Below are 21526 nucleotides of genomic sequence, written 5' to 3' on the forward strand. Positions count from 1 at the left end.
CCTTTACTTACAATCATTACTTTATTTTTCATAGCAATGCATATTGCTGATTACAAGAATCTAAGGCACTTACCTAAGATCATAGATGTAGTAAGTAGTGAGCCCAAGAGTTTGAACTTAGATCTTTTGCCTTTAGGGCTGTGTTAGCTGTATTGAAACAGAGTTTTACAACATCATACATCTATCATTTAACAGTTTCTTTAGGCCTGGAGTCCAGGCATAGCATAGTTCGGTCCTCTACTCATGGCCTCACAAGACTATAATCAAGTTATTGCCAAGGCTGTAGTCTCAACTAAGACTTGATTAGCTAGGGAAGTGTTTGCTTCCAAGGTAACTCAGGCTTGACAAAATTGCCTTCCTGTGGTTGTAAGACTGAAGTCTTCTGTGTCTGACTGCCTGTCAGCTGACTACCCATAGCTCCTAAAGGCTGTCATAGCTCCTTAGTATGTGGGCTTCCCAACATGGGTAACTATTTTATCAAGGCCAGCAAGGGAAAGAGAGAAAGGTTCAATAAGATAGTCACTAGAATCTCATGTAACATAGACACATATTATACATGTAAATAGGACTTTCCATAACTTTTACCATATTCTTTCAGTTAGAAGCAAGTCACAGGTCCCACCCACACTCAGGAGAAGGGAATCACATAAATCCAGTGTTAATGAGGGTAGGATCAGTCTGCTCACTGCTGAAAAGCCAAAAAGAAGAGGCCAGGTTGATGGAAAGGAGGAAAGTTTGCTTTATTTTACATGCTGGGGGTGGGGAGGTGTGGTGTAGGGGAGAGTGGATGCCTGTCCAAAGGTCGACTCCCTCCACTGACAATAAGTGGGCAAAGGTTTCTATAGATGAAGGGAAGGGGCTACAAGCAGAAACAGCACAGTCAACTCTGACACTCATCTTGAAAACTGGTCTTCAGTGGTCTGGTCAGCATCATCTTGATTATTGTAGGTATAGTTTCAGGGTCATTTTGTTTCCATTTTTTGATGCCAGTTCTTGAAATTGTGGCAGCTTATGTCATGGTTATGGAGAAGGCAATGGCACCCCACTCCAGTACTCTTGCCTGGAAAATCCCATGGATGGAGGAGCCTGGTGGGCTGCAGGCCATGGGGTCATTAGGAGTCGGACACGACTGAGCGATTTCACTTTCACTTTTCACTTTCATGCATTGGAGAAAGAAATGGCAACCCATTCCAGTGTTCTTGCCTGGAGAATCCCAGGGAAGGGGGAGCCTGGTGGGCTGCCGTCTCTGGGGTCACACAGAGTCGGACACAACTGAAGCGACTTAGCAGCAGCAGCGTGTCATGGCTACAGTCTGGTCATCATGTAGTTAACTTCTTCCACCTGGTGGGGGTCTCAGTATCTATGAGACAGCTCACAGAATATGGCTCAAAATATTATCTACAGCCTGTGAGAAGGAGCAAGAGGTTCTTGACTATGCTTAATAACTACATTATTAATACTTGGTCTCCTTTGACTGTTTTCCTTTGTTTCTGTGTGCTTTTATTTCTCTGATTAAGCTTATTCTTTGGCTAAAGTTTTTCCACAGACAAAACGCAGGCAGGGGACATGAGGGGAAGGATCATAGGGTCCTTCTCCATTTCACCAGGAGGCAAGTATCATGGGGGTACCTTAAGAGTCCGTCTACCACGGAGCCATTTTAGCTTCTCTAAGCTCAGAATCCAGCTTGTTTATTCAGAATGCTTCCTCTGCCACAGTGGAAAGGAGAGGTACAATAGGAGTCCCTGTCCCAAGGGATGCTAGTTTAGTATGTTCATTTCTTAAACTGGTACTCCAAGTCTGACCTGAAGTTTTATTGAACTATCCTTAACATCAACTATCTATTCTCTTTTATGAGTTGTTAGTTATAAGGTCAGAGACTATACCTATATATAGGAAAGTGAAAGTGTTAGTCGCTCAGTTGTGTCCAACTCTTTGCAACTCCATGGACTGAAGCCCGCCAGGCTTCTCTATCCTTACAGATATAATTTGGGGAAAATTAGTTCTAAGGTCAAGTAGTTTATAATTATATTGTACAATTCTCCCTATACTTTATGCTATTTACAGTATAATTTATACTACTCTCTTACTTTAAAGTTGTTTCCACTTTTCCCCTTTAAATATTGTCAACAAATTATAGGGCACAAAACTCCAAATAATGAGGTTATAACTCAACTGGATTTTTGCCTGTGTTTCCTATGAACTTAAAACAAAGCTAACAAAGTTTTTATACTTTCATATTTAAATTAAAACATTTGTGTATTTCCAAGAAGATAGCAAGATATAGGGAAAGGACATCTAAACTCTGAATTAGTAACCTGGAATTTGGTCTTCGATATACTTCAATACTTTCATCACCTGATGTGAAGAGCCAAATCATTAGAAAAGGCCCTGATGCAAGGAAAGACTGAGGGTAGGAGGAGAAGGGGGTGATAGAGGATGAGATGGTTGGATGGCATCACTGACTCAGTGGACATGAGTTTGAGCAAACTTCAGGAGATAGTGAAGGACAGAGAAGCCTGGTGTGCTGTAGTCCATGTGGTCTCAAAGAGTTGTACACAACTTAGTGACTGAACAACAACAATGCATTTATTGTCTACACCACCTTGGTCAGGTTATTTTAGTGCTTGGGGAAATTTGGAGATAACAGATGATTTACTTCATTTTTCATGTATGTGTGTGTGTGTGTACATATGCATCATATATATCATAAATATAAAATATACATTTATATAAGAGATAGTAGGTTTTCTTCAAGTTCTCAAATTCTATGATCCTATTTTTAGTTAAATAAATAAGCATGCATTCTACATAAAAGTGCATAACATTATGCATTTGCTTAAACTTTATTTACAACAGAATAGAAATACTAGCAATTGTCTAAATGTCACGATATTTATATCAATTTCTAAGAGAAAAGTAAAGAATAGGAGGGAAACAATCCCTTTATTCTTAAAGTGTTATAGTTGTATGCCTATGTCATACTTGATATATCACCTACCACATATCATGAAATAAAATATAAGTAAAGAAGAGGTATTATTACTTAAGTAATATGAGTGAAGTACACTTGAACAAAGCTGTCCATTTTGTAATGGTTTGTTCTTTTGAAGTAAATAAAATAATTTTTAAAAACCAACATAGTTTTGCAAAGCAGTATATGTTTTTTTTTTCTGTTTTAATCACTGATGATTTAATTGATATCATTTTCTGTTTTTAGCAAACATTGTATGTAATTAATATATTCCTAACATTGAAGCACAGTCCAATCAATGTTGATAGTTTCTTTATGAAGTTGGTGGGTACACATATATTTCCTTCCTTTTACCAATTAGTTATCTAGATATGATATGAACATATGCTTAACTAAAATGTGTTTACACATTATGAATCTCTTTATAATTTATATAATTATAAATTAAGAAGTATGAAAAATCAAAGTAGGAGAATAGTCTAGGAAAGTCCAGGAAATTTTTGGCAAAGATGAGGATCTGAGGATGAGAAGAGTTTTATTTAGCTGGGTAATCTTGGAATCTAGATTTTACTTAATAAACAACTACACAGTGGCCATGCTTACTGTTTAATCTCACTGAAAACCTGTCTATTAGCTACAATTTCAGCTTTTTAAAAAATTGTTTTAATTAAATAATGCATATTTGGGAACTTTGTTTATGGTTTCACTTACAAGGGGTAAATGCAAGAAAAAGAAGTTCAGTTGCAGCTGAACTGCTTTCCAGTTGACTTTAACTGGAGAAAGATTGTTCTGAGAGATTTTATGCAGTTCATATTATTATACAATTTTGCATAATTAATTGTTTTATGGCAAGTACTGTATTCTGTGCACAGAGTGATTTTCTTATTTTAATGTTTGGAATGAGCCCAAACAGTCAATTACTTTCTCTCTGTGTAGAACTTACTCTTTCAGCATTTTGAATTGGGTTAATTAGAAAAGTAACAACCCCTTTTGCCACTGCCACCTCCACAGAATTTTTAGAGACTAACCCACTTGTGTTATAACTGTCTAGTTAAAGAAGCAAATACAATTTTCATGAAAATATTAAATATCCAATTATGACTTTAGTTCCTCTAATATATAATGTATATGTGTATATGTATGTGTTTAGTCCCTAATAGAACCAAACATATGCTGGGGATGAGTAAAACATATTCAGTCTAAAGATCACTATGAGTATGAATTTGTTGAATAAGATCCTTTGCTTGCCATGAAATCTAAATTTAGCTTCTTTGAGAAAAATCAAAACTGTCTAATGTTACTAAGTGGAAAAAGCGAGTCACTCCCAAGTGAGCAGGCCTGGATGGCTCACCTATCAATCCCTGGATGGACTGTCATTCACCAGAGACAAGGAGTTATCTTTATAATTTTTTCTAGAGTGAGCATTCTCTCCCTTCCCTCTAACTTCCCAGAGTGGATACTTTGCATTCAAATCTTTTGAGCCCATGTAAATTCTCCAGACAGCTTGCCACACCTATCTTAGCTTTGTAGCATGAAATGTAGATTTGGTTTATAAAAACTGCTGGAACATAAAATAAGTCATTTTGCTTTAGTTTCAACTGCTTTCTCTTGCAAGATGGAGTTAATAACATTAAAACCAATAACCATAATTCACATTTTTCAGTTTGTTTTTTTTTTTTTTCTGTACCAAGGACTGCAATCAGTACTTCACATGCATTATCTCACTTAGTCCCCAACCAACCTAACAGGCTCTTCTTTGATGCAAATTACCTTATACTCCTTGTAAGAAGGGGAATGGGGCTGGTATAAGGAGGCAGTTTTATTGATTCATAAGTTATTTTACAGTATATTTCTGTTTTGATATATTCTGGGGATGACAGAGGATGAGATGGCTGGATGGCATCACTGACTCGATGGACGTGAGTCTGAGTGAACTCCGGGAGTTGGTGATGGACAGGGAGGCCTGGCATGCTGCGATTCATGGGGTCACAAAGAGTCGGACACAACTGAGCAACTGAACTGAACTGAACTGGGCACAATTTTATCATAGTTAAAAATAAATAGCTATGTAAAAAGATCTTTTTTTTTTTAATTTTATTTTATTTTTAAACTTTACAAAATTGTATTAGTTTTGCCAAATATCAAAATGAATCTGCCACAGGTATACATGTGTTCCCCATCCTGAACCCTCCTCCCTCCTCCCTCCCCATACCATCCCACAGGGTCGTTCCAGTGCACCAGCCCCAAGAATCCAGTATCCTGCATCAAACCTGGACTGGCAACTCGTTTCATACATGATATTTTACATGTTTCAATGCCGTTCTCCCAAATCTTCCCACCCTCTCCCTCTCCCACAGAGTCCATAAGACTGTTCTATACATCAGTGTCTCTTTTGCTGTCTCGTAGGCTCTACTACAAAGCCACAGTTATCAAGACAGTATGGTACTGGCACAAAGACAGAAATATAGATCAATGGAACAAAATAGAAAGCCCAGAGATAAATCCACGCACATATGGACACCTTATCTTTGACAAAGGAGGCAAGAATATACAATGGATTAAAGACAATCTCTTTAACAAGTGGTGCTGGGAAATCTGGTCAACCACTTGTAAAAGAATGAAACTAGAACACTTTCTAACACCATACACAAAAATAAACTCAAAATGGATTAAAGATCTAAACGTAAAACCAGAAACTATAAAACTCCTAGAGGAGAACATAGGCAAAACCCTCTCTGACATACATCACAGCAGGATCCTCTATGACCCACCTCCCAGAATATTGGAAATAAAAGCAAAAATAAACAAATGGGACCTAATTAACCTTAAAAGCTTCTGCACATCAAAGGAAACTATTAGCAAGGTGAAAAGACAGCCTTCAGAATGGGAGAAAATAATAGCAAATGAAGCAACTGACAAACAACTAATCTCAAAAATATACAAGCAACTCCTACAGCTCAACTCCAGAAAAATAAATGACCCAATCAAAGAATGGGCTAAAGAACTAAATAGACATTTCTCCAAAGAAGACATACAGATGGCTAACAAACACATGAAAAGATGCTCAACATCACTCATTATCAGAGAAATGCAAATCAAAACCACTATGAGGTACCATTTCACACCAGTCAGAATGGCTGCGATCCAAAAGTCTACAAGCAATAAATGCTGGAGAGGGTGTGGAGAAAAGGGAAACCTCTTACACTGTTGATGGGAATGCAAACTAATACAGCCACTATGGAGAAAAGTGTGCAGATTCCTTAAAAAACTGGAAATAGAACTGCCTTATGATCCAGCAATCCCACTGCTGGGCATACACACCGAGGAAACCAGAAGGGAAAGAGACACGTGTACCCCAATGTTCATCGCAGCACTGTTTATAATAGCCAGGACATGGAAGCAACCTAGATGTCCATCAGCAGATGAATGGATAAGAAAGCTGTGGTACATATACACAATGGAGTACTACTCAGCCATTAAAAAGAATACATTTGAATCAGTTCTAATGAGGTGGATGAAACTGGAGCCTATTATACAGAGTGAAGTAAGCCAGAAAGAAAAACACCAATACAGTATACTAACACATATATATGGAACTTAAAAAGATCTTAATACAAAAGCTGAAAATCTACTGCAGCACCTTTATTAAATGCAACTAGAGTTTACATCAGTGGCTATGATTGATACTATGCTAATATGCAAGAAGCTATGGGTACAGATGTAGAAGCTGTGAAATTGTTTTTCCAAGTTTAAAACAATAGATTAATGGAGAAAGCATAAGTGCTCAATTTCATTGAAAAAAGTCTGTAGTTGGAAGCATTTTGTTGTTGTTTAGTAACTAAAATGTGTCTGACTCTTTTGCAACCCCATGGACTGCAGCTTACCAGGGTTTTCTGTCCACAGGTTTTCCCAGGCAAGAATACTGGAGTGGGTTGCTAATTCCTTCTCCAGGGGATATTCCTGACCCAGGGATCAAACCCCTGTCTCCTGCATTGGCAGGCAGATTCTCTTATCACCAAGCCACCAAGAAGTCCATTTAGAAGTAAATGACTCTCAATAACTACTTCTTGAAGGAAGAAGCATAAACCCCAGTATTTAAGACTGAAAGATTGACTATGATGCTTGGAGAAAATATCATTAAATAGTTAACCACGTTAGTATTTTTACTGGGGTTGTTTTAGCTTTTGTTAGTGCTTTCAATGTAAGAACACAATTTTTTTTTTCCAAGTACATGCATGTGGTGTCATAATAAAAAATTACCTCTTTTATTTTACCCATTTTGGTTTTGTAGAGGGAAACTGAAGGTGAGTGGAGTTAAATAATCTATCTACCTTCACATGGCTAGTAAATGGTGAATCCAAGATTGGATTTTATCTCTGTCAGTTCCAAGGTCTGATTTCTTCACCTCTATGATATGAGTGTAAAATTAAGTTAATTCCTTTTTAATGATTTTAACCATGCTTTATTATGCCCTCTCTTTGTGTCCCTCATAATATGTATACTAGAGAAAGAACTGCTAATGTTCTATTATGGGTTGTTGAATCAAGGCATAAATGTTAAATTGTTAATTGGTGTACTTATTATATATTTATTTTTCTAGTCAGAAAATAGAATCATTTAATTTTTTTTTTACTTTCTTATTTTGTTTATTTTTCAATTGCAGGAAAAGTGCTTCACAATATTGTGTTGGTTTCCTCTGTACAACAACATGAATAATTATATATTTATCCCCTCCCTCTTCAGCCTCCCTCCCCTCTCCCATCCCTAAATTTTACATTATTTACTATTTACCTGTTTTTTTTTTAATTTTATTTAATTTTTAAACTTTACATAACTGTATTAGTTTTGCCAAATATCAAAATGAATCCGCCACAGGTATACATGTGTTCCCCATCCCGAACCCCCTTAATTTGTTAATTACATATTGAAAACACAGACTGAATAATTTTTCAAAGGTTAGCTATGTGAAGCATTTGTAAAAGAGTATATATTCAGGCACAGAACATATTTATAGACAAGAAAATGCCACCATTGTCTGATCTGTGCTTTTGACTATCTGTAGATTATATATTTGCCAGTACAGTTTTTTAAAAAAAAGAAGGATCAGTTTCACTCATATATTTAAATGTATGTGCACTAATATGTGCAAAACTAAAAGTAAATAGTATGCCATTTAGAAAAGTATGTGTGTGTGTGTGTGTGTGTATTTAAATATTCAGTTCAATTAAGTTCAGTTCAGTCACTCAGTGGTGTCCGACTCTGCAACCCCATGGACTTCAGCATGCCAGGCGTCCCTGTCCATCACCAACTCCCAGAGCCTACTCAAACTCATGTCAGTTGCATTGGTGATGCCATCCAACCATCTCATCCTCTGTCGTCTCCTTCTCCTCCCACCTTCAATCTTTGCCAGGATCAGGATCTTTTCCAGTGAGTCAGCTCTTCTCATCTGGTGGCCAAAATATTGAAGTATTTAAATATTACTTAGATATATCACTGTGAAAGAAGAATGGTGCCTTTCAGCATTCTGTAGTGAAATAAAGCTCATTGGTAATAATATGATAAACATTATAGATTATTATTACTATTATTAACATTCTAAGAAAAATCTTCAAGAGACTCTCCCTTTTGTTTATAATTATGCAATGATATAATATTTAGGCCAATTTTGTACCTTAAGGAAATGCAGCAAATGCATTTTGTATTATTCTTCAAGCTAGATTCAAATTTATAGATTATCTAGGGATTCTTATATACTATCCTAAAGCAGTGAATTCTCTAGATAAAGCCCATTTATTCAAATGTCCTTAGGAGGGTACATTTTTATTTGCATAGTCACAACTCTTCTTTATGCCGTAAGTTTAATAAAATGGATCAGCTGAAAATGATTGCTGTAAGTTATAGTGCCTTATTGTTTGTCGAAGAAATCATTGCAGTATGAGGGGAAAAGGGGGGTTTTGAAATGCATCAGTGCTGTTTGTGTTCAACCTATAAAATATATGGACTCTTTAACAAGAGTAGGAGAGACTAGAAATCTACTCTCTTATTCACCAAATGTCTAAAACTCAGCCCACTGGAAGAATAATAAGAAAACAAGCATTGAAATGTGACATTAAAATAGTATGTTGTTCTAGTTGAGTACTCCAGACATGCCTTAAAGAAGAACAGCTTCTCTTGTGTATCTGCACATTAGTTTTGTCTTTCACATTAAGATTTATGTTTCATGGATTTGCTGTAAGATAAAAGAGAAAAGAAATAGTTCTCACCATGGGAGTCTCTGCTACTTCTTTATCTTTTCCTTTTTCTTCCTTTCTCTTACTTTCAGGATATCTTTTTTCATATCAGAAGTCTTACTGAGTGAACTGAAGTATCAGCCTCTGTTATTATAGGCTTTTTCTTTTGTTCAGGATAAAATTCAGTGATAACTCCTGTGAGAAGTGATGGACAGGGAGGGGAACACACTGATGGTCTTAACAGGAAACAAGAAATAGATGGTGAAACTCACCAAGTGTTTGAATCTCTGCCTTGCACCTCATCTTCTTAAAATATCATTTACAAATAGCATTACAAAGATTTTTTTTTTTTGCCTTTTTGAAACAGAGCATTTTCTATATCATGCCAGATAAAAGTTTGAATATCTTCTGCTTTGAAACAGATTTGCAAGTCAGCCAGGGTATGAGTTTATGAACCTTGTTGAAGAATGCATACATGTAGAATGTATTTTCAAATAACTTTCTTTGGTTTGCAGGTACAATTCTGGTGGATAATATGCTGATCAAAGGGACTGCTGGAGGACCAGACCCAACCATAGAACTCTCTTTAAAGGACAACGTGGATTACTGGGTATTGTTGGATCCTGTCAAACAAATGCTTTTCCTGAACAGCACAGGCAGAGTTTTGGATAGAGACGTTAGTACATTTTTTTTTCCTCTTTGCCCCTCTATTACAACTCTATTATAATTTAAATATTTGCATGTATTTGTTAATATATCAAATTTTCATTGTATAATTTGAGTTTATTTTCAGTGTTTGTCAACAAAAATATTTTTTTTTAAACTCCTTGAAAGAAGAATAAGAAAGGAAGAAGGACCATCTGTCTGAGAGAACCATTGTTTGTCTCTTCTGAAATCTTGGAAGTTTATCAAATATCTGAATAAGGAGAGAGCATAGTGCTCAGAATAAATGGGTGGTAACCTTGGAAAAGTAGGGTAAGCCCAGCCTAATTCATGGCAAAGTTTGAGAGTACATCTAGGTGTTGGCTTGAGGACAGAAAGTTCACTTGGATTGTTAACAAGAGGCTGCTCTTACAAGCAGTAAGTGTTGGTTGAGAGGTGAGTGGCAATGTGCTTACAAAGCTGACAAAAATTAAAAGAAGCTGAGCAGAAGTTTCCTGGCAATGTCTCAGCCCCGTCATTCTCAGGCATACCTAAGTATTTAGATATTAAGAACACCTACATAACCAAAGTTAAATGTCTTCTTTCTGAAAAAGTTGAAAAACTTGAGTAGACATAAGTAGCTCTCTAATGCAACTTTATTTTCACTCATTCGTATTCTGGTCTTGAGTGCCGAGAAAAGCATGTGTGAATATGTACATACGGGGGTGTCATAAGCAGTAATTGTACAGGACCTTGTGAAAATTCAAGAAGTACATCACATTGCCTACTCCCAAATTTCCATTCTATAAAATTCAAATGTCAGATACTCAACCTAATGAACCTGAATCATCTCCCTACACTGTTTGGGATTTATGAGCCACTTCAAATATGATGAGGAGTATATGACTCCCTCATCTATTTCACATCTAAATTCAAACTCTTTAAGAACTTTGTGGTGAGGTGGGCAGTAATAGAACTCTCCCACCAGAATGGGCTGCCCTTGTACAGTGGGAGAGGCCCATAATTCAGTGACTGAGCAGTTGGGGCAGATGTGGAAGGAGGTGACAAGAGGAGAACAGGAATGGATCTGTTGTGTTCGACCTAGAGGGGAAAAGTTATCTCTGATGCTGTTCTCATTTCTACCATTGCCCTCACTCATTGTGTCCTGTAATCATAGCAATATTCTTTGCACCCCACAAATCAGAGTTTTGCCTGGGTTGCTAAGACTGTCTAAAATGGAATAAGGATAGCTGTTATCTTAGAATTTATCTTGCCTTATCTTGTCTTATATTCAGTCTTGCTTTTACGAAAACAATTTGAATAATGGCACAAATTGGCAAGCTCCAAGAGTCTCCCCCAAGCTGTGTTACTCACGGACACCTTTCTTTTTTATATTATATCTGGTTTCAGGTGTATAGCATTAGAGTTCAGCATCTGTTTACACCACAGGGTGGTCACCACAAGTCTAATTGTTATCTATCACCATACAATTGACTGCCTCTACTTAGTTTGCCCATTCCCACAATGCATCTTCTACTGGCTTTAATTAGGAACACTCATATTCAAGTCATATGAATTTTATAATGTAGCATGTTTGTAGAATTATAGAATATATTTGTCTAATTTATGTCAATGTCATTTTGTATTTTGTTCCCTTTTTTATTTTTATTTTTTTTTCTTTTTTTTAATTTTATTTTATTTTTAAACTTTACATAATTGTATTAGTTTAGCCAAATATCAAAATGAATCCGCCACAGGTATACATGCGTTCCCTTTTTTAAAATCACCTATGATTACCATATTTGGCTTGTTTACTGGTAAATTACTTTCTTTTTGGAATCACTTTGTTGTTTGTAGACCTTTTAATGATGCCCTGTCTGACCAATGTGAGGTGGTACCTCATTGTAGTTTTGATTTGCCTTTCTCTAATAGTTAGTGATGATAAACATCTTTTTATGCCATCTATTGGCCATCTGGATGTCTTTTTGGAGAAATGTCTATGAAGGTCATCTGTCCATTTACTGGTTGAGCTGCTTGTATTTTGTTGTTGAGTTGTATGAACTGTTTATATATTTTAGAAATTAAATTCTTATTAGTCATGTCATTCACAAATATTTTCTCCCAGGCTTTAGACTTTTTCCTTTTGTTTACGGTTTTTCTTGCTGTAATGAAGCTTGCAAGTTTAACTAGGCCCCGTTTATTTGTTTGCTTTTATTTCTATTGCCTTGGGAGGCTGACCTAAAAAAAGAAAAATTGGTAAGATTTATGTCAGAGAATGTTTTGCCTGTGTTCTAGTCTAGGAGCTTTATAGTGTCGTGTCTTAAGAATATTTAAGTCTAAGCCGTTTTGAGTTTATCTTTGTGTATGGTGAAAGCGTGTTTTCTAATTTCATTGATTTATATGTGACTTTTCAACTTTCCTAACATTGCTTGCTGAAGAGACTGCCTTTCCCCATTGTATATTCTTCCCTTCTTTTCCAAAGATAATTATCCATAGGTGTGTGGGTTTGTTTCTGCTCTCTCTATTCTGTTCCATTGATCCATTTGTCTGTTTTTGTGCCAATATCATGCTTTTTTGATTACTATAGCTTTTTAGTATTGTCTGAAGTCTGTGAGGGTTATGACTCCTGCTTTGTTCCTTTTCCTATGAATTGCTTTGGGTCTTTCAGTGGTTTCATATTAATTTTAGGATTATTTATTTTTGTTCTGTGAAAAATGTCTTGGGTAATTTCATAGAGATCACATTAAATCTATGGATTGCTTTGGGTATTATGGCCATTTTAACTATATTAATTATTCCACTCTAAGGGCATGAAACAATCCAAATATCTTGACATCTCTTCTTTTAGACTCAAAGTTGGTAGGTACACAAAGAGCTTTGACTTCTATTCCCAGCCAATATGCATTTAACTACTAAGTTTTGTACTTTTATTTCCATAGTATGTTCTGCATTTGCCAACAGCATAACTCCAGTACAAGCCCTCTTAATTCTCATTCAAGTTTGGAACCATATCCTAGTAATTCTCCTTAATATATTTCACAATTCAAATTGTTCCAGTTTTGGTGCCTCAAAGCAGAGTTCTGGCCTTTTCAGTAGATGAATCTTCATTGCAAACTGTTTTATTTCACCCTTGACATTTCCTAAATTCTATCAATCTATTCCTTTTATTTAGAAACATATATTCTCAAATCCAGGAAAACTAACCTAACAACTGTTCTCTCAGCATAATCTTCCTGAGTCAGAAAGATCCACTGGAGAAGGAATAGGTTACCCACTCCAATACTCTTGGTCTTCCCTTGTGGCTTAGCTGGTAAAGAATCTGTCTGCAATAGGGAGACCTGGGTTGGACCCCAGGATTGGGAAGATCCCCTGGAGAAGGGAAAGGCTACCCATTCTTGCCTGGAGAATTCCATGGACTGTATAGTCTATGGGGTCACAAACAGTCGAACATGACTGAAAAGCTTTCACTTTTTCACTTTCAACATAATCTAATTTTTTATCATGCCTTCCCTGATACTCTTTTTGAGCTTATGCTTTGAAATGACCTTAATCTATTACCACCAGTTGGATGTTATCTACTACCAAGACATGTCTCAAAATGCTACTCTCTACATAAAAGTATTTCCTAATAGTAACACTGATATGTAATTTCTTATTGTAAACTGCAGAGCCTTTGAAATTCTCTCTCTTTTTCTTTTTTTTTGACCACACCATAGGGCTCTCAGGATTTTAGTTCCCCGACCAGGGATTGAACTTGGACCACAGCAGTAAAAGCACTGAGTCCTAACCACTGGACTGACACGGAACTCCTTCAAAATTCTTTTTTAACTCACATTATTGCTTGCTTGCTAAGTTGCTTCAGTTGTGTCCGACTCTGTGCGACCCCATAGACGGCAGCCCAACAGCCTTCTCTGTCCCTGGGATTCTCCAGGCAATAGTTATCTACATTTATCTCATATCAGTTTTATAGAATTTGCTTAATGTACAAGAACTATGTCATATTAATCTTAACGCATGTTGAATTTTGCACAAGTACAATTAAATAAATGTACTGTCCTTAATAGTTGATTGTGAAAAACCTACAAGTTTCTGTATATTACATATATCTAATAACATTTTCAAATAGGTACTTTTTATTTTTGGCAACTTCTTTAAATATGCCATTAATTATGAAAGTTTAATTTATAAAGTACACTTAACTCTGGCCAGCCATTTATGTTAAGTTTTGCTTCATCATTTAAAAAACATTTCTACAGCACATTACATCTTTTTTCTTTTCATTATCTTCTAGTTTAATTTTTGAAGTAATTATTTTTTTAAATTTTGTAAAAAGTAGTTTGTATGTAGGAAGAAAAATCATGGTAACATCCTTTCATTACAATGAGGAGTGAATAACTTTTGCCTTTGCTTTATGAAAAATAAAATCTATTCTTATTCAAGTTGGCAAAATACTTATTTTCCATTTAAATTATTAAATAATCCAAATATTGTTGTTTCTAGAAAAATCTCATTTCTCCTTAGACTGAATATGTATGCTATAATCAACACTGTTCACATCAATACATCATTTATAAATGCTTCACTTTGCATTTTGCAACTAATTGATTGTCTGTACAACAATTTTTTTCAAATAAAAAAAAATCTTACATATTTATTGGAAAAATTCTTCCTTTACTTCCTTTACTTTAATTCAACCTTACTTTGCAAAGATCATTTTCATCAACTGTTGGTACATATCATTCCTGAACTTTATCTGTGTATGTCAAAATGTATTCACACATGTATACTAACATATGGATATGCAGGTATACATTTAAACTGGACCTGGGTTCGATCCCTGGGTCGGGAAGATCCCCTGGAGAAAGGGAATGACTATCCACTCCAGTATTCTGGCTTGGAGAATTCCATGAACTATGTAATCCACAGGTTCACAAAGAGTTGGACATGACTGAGTGCCTTTCACTTTCACACCATACTAAACAATTGTCTTTAAATTTGGAAAATAGTTGGCATGTCTAGGGAAATATGATGGTAATCACTCTAAATAATTACCCTCAAATAATTTATATACAACATTATTTTTTCTGATTTGTTTCATGAATGAAGCAAATTAAGAGAATCAGAGAAGATCGAATTGCCATGACTTATTTTTGCCACCAGTTATTAAAAATAAACCAGAATTTTCCTAACATTCCTAAGTTTGTTGGAACCCCTTCACTCTCACTAATAGCCTTGGTGGAACTGTACTTGGTATTTTTATGACCATCTTATATAGAAGAATAGAATCTACTCCAATATGAGATCACAATGAGTGTTATATATTAGCCACAGGGAATTCTTGCCTTCATCATGATCCATTATGGTTGGAATTTATTGCAAGCCAAGTTCTATCTATGCTACTAACATTTGCATAGGGAACTAAAGTTGTTAATGACAAGAGTTCCAGGTGACCTGATTATATCTAATTTATGGGCACTTAGCAGGACTAAGTAGGGGCTCAGCACACTATATTTGATTCTCTACTTGCAAAGATTATGACCTTTCTGATATGGAATGATTTTATAGGTCTCTTTTGCAATGTTTATAAGATAAATAATTTTAGAACATAAATTGTCACCTGATTGTCTTCAAGAGGTGTGTCAGAGAGGCTAATAGTACAACTATTTATTCTGTTATTTACTTTACAATTGAATTAGACAGGATTTTTCTTAAAAAGTCTATGAAGATAAATACTGTAAAATCATAATCCACTGTAAAAATGGAGATCATATAATTCAAATTCTTTCCAGAAAATTTCTCAGATCTAGTCTTTTAAGTTATGTTTTAGCCTCAAGTGTGCTGATTTTCAGTGACGTGGCTTGACTTTTTGGATAGTTCATTCTTTTCTGTCCCACTTTGGATTATTAGAAAATCTCTGCTTACATTGAAAGCATATGCTTTGTAATACTTTTAATTTATTATTCTTATTTCTGCCCACTGAGACTACAATGAATAAACTGATCTTTTCATAACAACCATTCAGATGTCTGATTAATCTTGTGATTTTTAGTTTAGACATTTTGAGTTTTATCACACATTTTCAGTGTAACTAGACTTCACATCCTATTTGTCCTTGAAATTGTGCTTATTGTAATCCACCTATTCCTTTATCTATTATTAATGCATATGAAGTAATTTGTATTATTATTCAGCATTGTATTATTTAGTGTTGGCATGAAAACCCTTCTTTTACTCATCCAAATTTTATAATTATATTTTCATATTAATGTTTGTAGTCATTTATTATTATATTTGGGCAATAAAGTTTTGTTTCTAATACAAATAAGGTGATTTTAATTAATTATAAAAATTTAGGATTTTGAAACTTAATTATGACTCATTAAAATGATTTTGAACCTTGTTTTGTATCATTACATGTGTTATATATCTTTCTGGGCTTGTGGTGTTCATGGTATTCACAGATTTTTATACACATGACTTTAATACCTTTATATATGTTAGTTATTTAAAGTAAATTGGAGGGACTTCCCTGGTGGTCAGAGGTTAGGCTCTGCACTTCCAGTGCAGGGGGCATGTATTCCATCTCTAGTTGGGAAATTCATATCCCATATGATGTGTGGTACAGCCAAAAAAAAATTTTTTTAAGTGAATTAGAGAAGACATTAGATTAGAACTCAAAGCTGTGTGGCACTTTATTAGAGACCTTCCTCCATATGATAATGATGCTTCTAGTTACTCTTTGTAGATGCAATTATTCAACCAGGTACAATACAATTCAACTGCCTTTCTCTTTATTAGCCATAAAAATACCTTGATATTAAACAATGTTTTTTCAGGTTAGGTATGTTTCTAGAATGTTCTTCTCATTAGAAATGTGACATTTTTAATGAACCGAGTCTAGCTTCTGGTAATTATTGTCATATATATTTCTGTGCATGCATGCTAAGTTGATTTAGTCAGTCCCTCTCTTTGCGATCCTATGGACTGTAGCCCACCAGGCTCCTCTCTCCATTGTTCTCTTGGCAAAAATACTGGAATGGGTTGCCATGCCTTTTTCCAGGGGATCTTCCCGACCCAGGGTCGCACTCGCATCTCTAAGTCTCCTGCATTGCAGATGGTTCTTTACCACTAGTGCCACCTAGGAAGCCTGCTATATCTTTAACTTGGTTTTAATCCAAATATTTAATATTTTGTTTTATAATCCAGGATGATATGTTTGTATTTTATTGATTTTTTTTTACATTTTTGGAAATTTAGCTTTTTATAAATAAAAACTAGTTTGCATTTTATGTGTTACTATATTCCTAGTACAGGATAAGTTCGTATAATACTTATAATTATTATGATAATTCTGTCATATCAGCATTTATTGTTATCTTCATTTTTAGAGATGAACAGACTGAGCACAGAGAGACTTTGCATCTAGATCATATAATTCATACGTTATGGGACCACGACTGCAAGCAAAGTCGCACAACTCCGGTAGTACTCAGCCATGTGTTCTAGGCACAGTGCTAGTTACTGTGTAGAGAGATGAAGTCATGACCAAAATAGCATCCCCAGCTTTATGAAACTTCCAATACAGTAAAGAGAGACAAACTACAACAAATATATAAAGTGTATAATATGCCATGTGGTGCATGAAAAGAGCAGTAAAAACAGTAAATAAATAGAGGGGAAGTTGACAGGAAAGAGCAGATTGGAGGCGTGGCATTCTAAACAAGGTGGTCAGAATAGATCACACTAATAAAATTATATGCAAAGATAATTTTATAAACTCAAAAAAGATTTTAAAAATTACAAAGAAATATTTGTGTCATTACTTTGTATGTCTAGAGTCAGAGATGCTGACTCTAGATATACAAAGATATATCTAGATGCTGACTCTAGATATACAAGGTAGATATATCATACTCCTGCAAGCCCTTTGTCAGCACCTGAGTAATAAGTGCCTCCTTGATGAAAATTCTCTTTGTAGAACTGTATCATAAAATAATTAGACAAACTAGCACCTATTTATGTATAAAATGTTTATTGAGATATTGCTTAAAATGACAAAAACTAACAACAGTAAACATATCATTATAAGTTTTTACTTAGGCCAAGTGAGCTATAGATTTATAATGGAATACATACTATAGATTCATAGTAGTGTACATCAAACTGCTGTAGTAAATCTATATTTGCAAGCATGAACAAGGGATGATAATCTCATATGTGTGTGTGTGTATAAGACTATTTTTGGAAAGAAGAAAAGATTGAAAATTAACTGTATAGATTTAATAAATTTGGGTTGTGAATGGATTCTCTTCTTTTGGTTATCTATATTTTGGTTTATATCAGATATGAATATTTAATATTTTATAAAAATATAAATAAATGCAAAATTTATAATCTCCCTACCCTATGTATATTATCATTTATACATTACTTTTATAGATTAGAAGCTTATGTCATTGCTTCTTTGACTTTTTTAAAGGCCAAAATTTGTGGCATCCCAGCAAATCTCAGCCCTCACTTTTGTGATTGTGTTCATTGCTAGTCCTCTAATTGTGAACAGAATGCAACCTGAGATCCTATTTTTTTTTAATTGAACAATGAGGTAATCACGATTGTCTTCTCATCCATAAAATCGTATAAAATGGAGCAATTTTTATAGATTACTATAATTTAAAAGTAAATAAGTATAGAATATTTTATTAAATAAGTACTTTGACAATAGTGAGCGACTTCAGTTTCAATTGTTTTTTAAAAGGTGCAATTTCTGTGTTGCAGCCTCCAATGAACATACACTCTCTCGTGGTACAAGTTCAGTGCATCAACAAAAAAGTGGGCACTGTTATCTACCATGAAGTTCGGATCGTGGTGAGAGACAGAAATGACAACTCACCCGCATTCAAGCATGAAAGCTACTATGCCACAGTAAATGAGGTCAGTTTCTTTCCACCTTTCTCTGTTTCCTCTTTATCAATATGTGTAACTGACTGCATATTATAAATATTTTGAAATCATCCCTCTGTAATAATAAAATAATAGACTGTTTAGAAATACCAAGAAAGCATTTCAAAAATAGTGCTTTAGAAGAATAGGGTCTGAGTGACTTCTAATACGGTTTTAGGAATTCACTTTGCTACAGAAAAAAAGAATTATCTATAATAATGACCAAAATATTGATATTTGTATCATCTTGGACAATTTAATGTCTGAATCTATATACATATATGGTTGCTAAGGTTTATCAGCAGCTATTCTTATTGTCAGACATAACTGAGTGACTTCACTTTCCCTTTTCACTTTCATGCATTGGAGAAGGAAATGGCAACCCACTCTGGTGTTCTTGCCTGGAGAATCCCAGGGACGGGGGAGCCTGGTGGGCTGCCGTCTATGGGGTCGCACAGAGTTGGACATGACTGAAGTGACTCAGCAGCAGCAGCAGCATTCTTATTGTAAAATGAGACAGACTAATTTTTTTCTTTTGTATCTCTGAGGTGGTAGCTGTAATTAAGTACTAGAAGAAAATACATATTTAAGATTTTATTAATTTAAAGTTATTTCCTCAATTTTGAAATCAAGTTTTGGCACATTAAAAATAATTAAATATAATTAAAAACTAAATTTATTATAAAAATGCTCATCAAATTATCTAAAAAATATTTAAAAAGTAGTATTACTGATTTTATTGTGCTGTGCTAAGTCATATCAGTCGTGTCTGACTTTTTGCGACCCTATATACTGTTGCCCACCAGCCTCCTATGTCCATGGATTCTCCAGGCAAGAATACTGGAATGGGTTGCTGTGCCCTTCTCCAGGTATCTTCCCAACTCTGGGATCGGATCCACATCTCTTATGTCTCTTGCATTGGCAAGCAGGTTCTTTACCACTAGAACATGCTTTTTTTGTTGTTTGTTGTTTACTTTTGTTTTCCTTTTGAGCCAAAATCCATAAGCCAAGAATCTTTTTAATCTTACTTTTTTTAATGGTGACTATTATATTAATTTTGGGGCATTCCATTAAATTATAAAATGTTTCTAAAGTATCTCTAATATCTATTATGTGTAATTTAGACACAAAAAATGAACATTTTTAATAGCCTCTACTTTAGCAAATCATATTCCTTCTATGATGTGTATTTTTTAATCTTAAAAATACATATCTACTTTATAAGAGGAAATCAGTACACTTTGAGCATTAAAACAGCATTGTGCCTATAACTTCTACATTATTTTTGAAATTATTTAAAATGTGTCTTATTTACTTCAACATTCTTCTGTTCATTACAATTTAAAGAAATTATATTTCTCATAATCTGAGAATTTCTAGATTTTATTGCATTAAAAAATAAGCTTTTTAAAGTTTAACAGGGAAAGCTACTTGTCAGTCAATGCTCAACCTTTTTGAGGTACCTTTTACTTAACAGATTTCTGCTAAAACAGACAAATGCTTATTAATGTAATTAATCATGTTATATAATAATTATTTAGCATTTTATTTTAGCATCTAAACTATACTTTCTGAATGAGTTTTTACTTTGTTCGAGTGCTAGTTTTATTTGAATATAAACTGAAAGATAAATTATCTTAGGCAACAGCCTAATTTTAAAATCCAGTCTTGTACCATGTTTAACTGTTCTTGGACACATGTCTTTATTTTCTAAAACAAAATTTATAAAGTTCAATTTGCATTCAAAGTATTCTATGTAATTTGACTACTTCTACCCCCACTCCAATTTTTTTCAGCACTTTGCTAAAAACTAACTTTTCCAATACTATTTTAATTGTGTCATTCTTCTATTCAAAAATTGCATAATTTCTCATTATTATCAAGATAAAGATCATCTGTCTCCACCAGCTGACTTTCAAAGCCTTCTATTATCTGATCTTTTGTCAATGTATTCTTAAGTTCAGTTTCTCTCTGATAATACACATTCTGTTCAGATTAACTTCCTCATATCTTACAAATATACTCATTTCTTTGGCTTTACTCACACTGTTCAATTTACTTAGAAGGGAATCCTCCATACATTGCAAGTTTCCAAGTTCTATTAATTTTTTAAAGTTTAACCCATGACCCATTTCCATTTCCTGTGTCTATACTCATCCCAAGCTATACACAGTCATTGATCTTCAATTTCTCCAAACTCTAAACTCCTATGTCATCTGGTTAAATGCAATTAGAATTATACAATTTGTAGAAACATTAAACATTTTATCTTAAATATTATTTTGGAGAGGTAAGATTTCTATACAAAACTGCCTAATTATGTTTTTCTCTCAATGTGTTTCCCAAAACCAATTGAGATAATCCTATCACACTGATACTATGGTCAGATTTTCTATGGTTTGATTCTGTGGAACATGTGGAATTGATATTTTCCTTCATTGATTTTGTTTGTACTCTCTCATATCAATTTTCTTGTAAAGAATACAAAGTTTATTTAAACATCAAAACATAATTATAAGAAAAAATGAAGTTTAGCTATTTTTCTCATCCTATTTTTGAATAATTTTTAGTTTAATTGTCTTGAATGAGTTTATCTATGTATCTTTATCTATATATTTATCTCTCCATCAGGGAAAATATATTGCAATTTTATATATACACATATATATTTATATGTATGTGTGTATATGTAGTGCCTAGCAACTACAGTGCTACCTCTAAAATAAAATTAAATAAAATGTAT

At 34.4% G+C, this 21526-nt stretch overlaps 1 protein-coding gene across 1 annotated transcript in view; it reads left to right on the forward strand.

Moving 5' to 3' along the window:
- Window positions 1-21526, forward strand: part of PCDH15 (protocadherin related 15) — a 1792715-nt gene that overhangs the window by 1225080 nt on the left and 546109 nt on the right. Inside the window, exons 7-8 of the mRNA XM_055560763.1 lie at window positions 9717-9877; window positions 18619-18774. Coding sequence (XP_055416738.1) covers window positions 9717-9877; window positions 18619-18774 — 317 coding nt within the window. The remainder of the gene's footprint in view (window positions 1-9716; window positions 9878-18618; window positions 18775-21526) is intronic.

This window comes from Bubalus kerabau, chromosome 22, assembly GCF_029407905.1.
Source record: "Bubalus kerabau isolate K-KA32 ecotype Philippines breed swamp buffalo chromosome 22, PCC_UOA_SB_1v2, whole genome shotgun sequence".
In the NCBI taxonomy this organism is placed as follows: domain Eukaryota; kingdom Metazoa; phylum Chordata; class Mammalia; order Artiodactyla; family Bovidae; genus Bubalus; species Bubalus kerabau.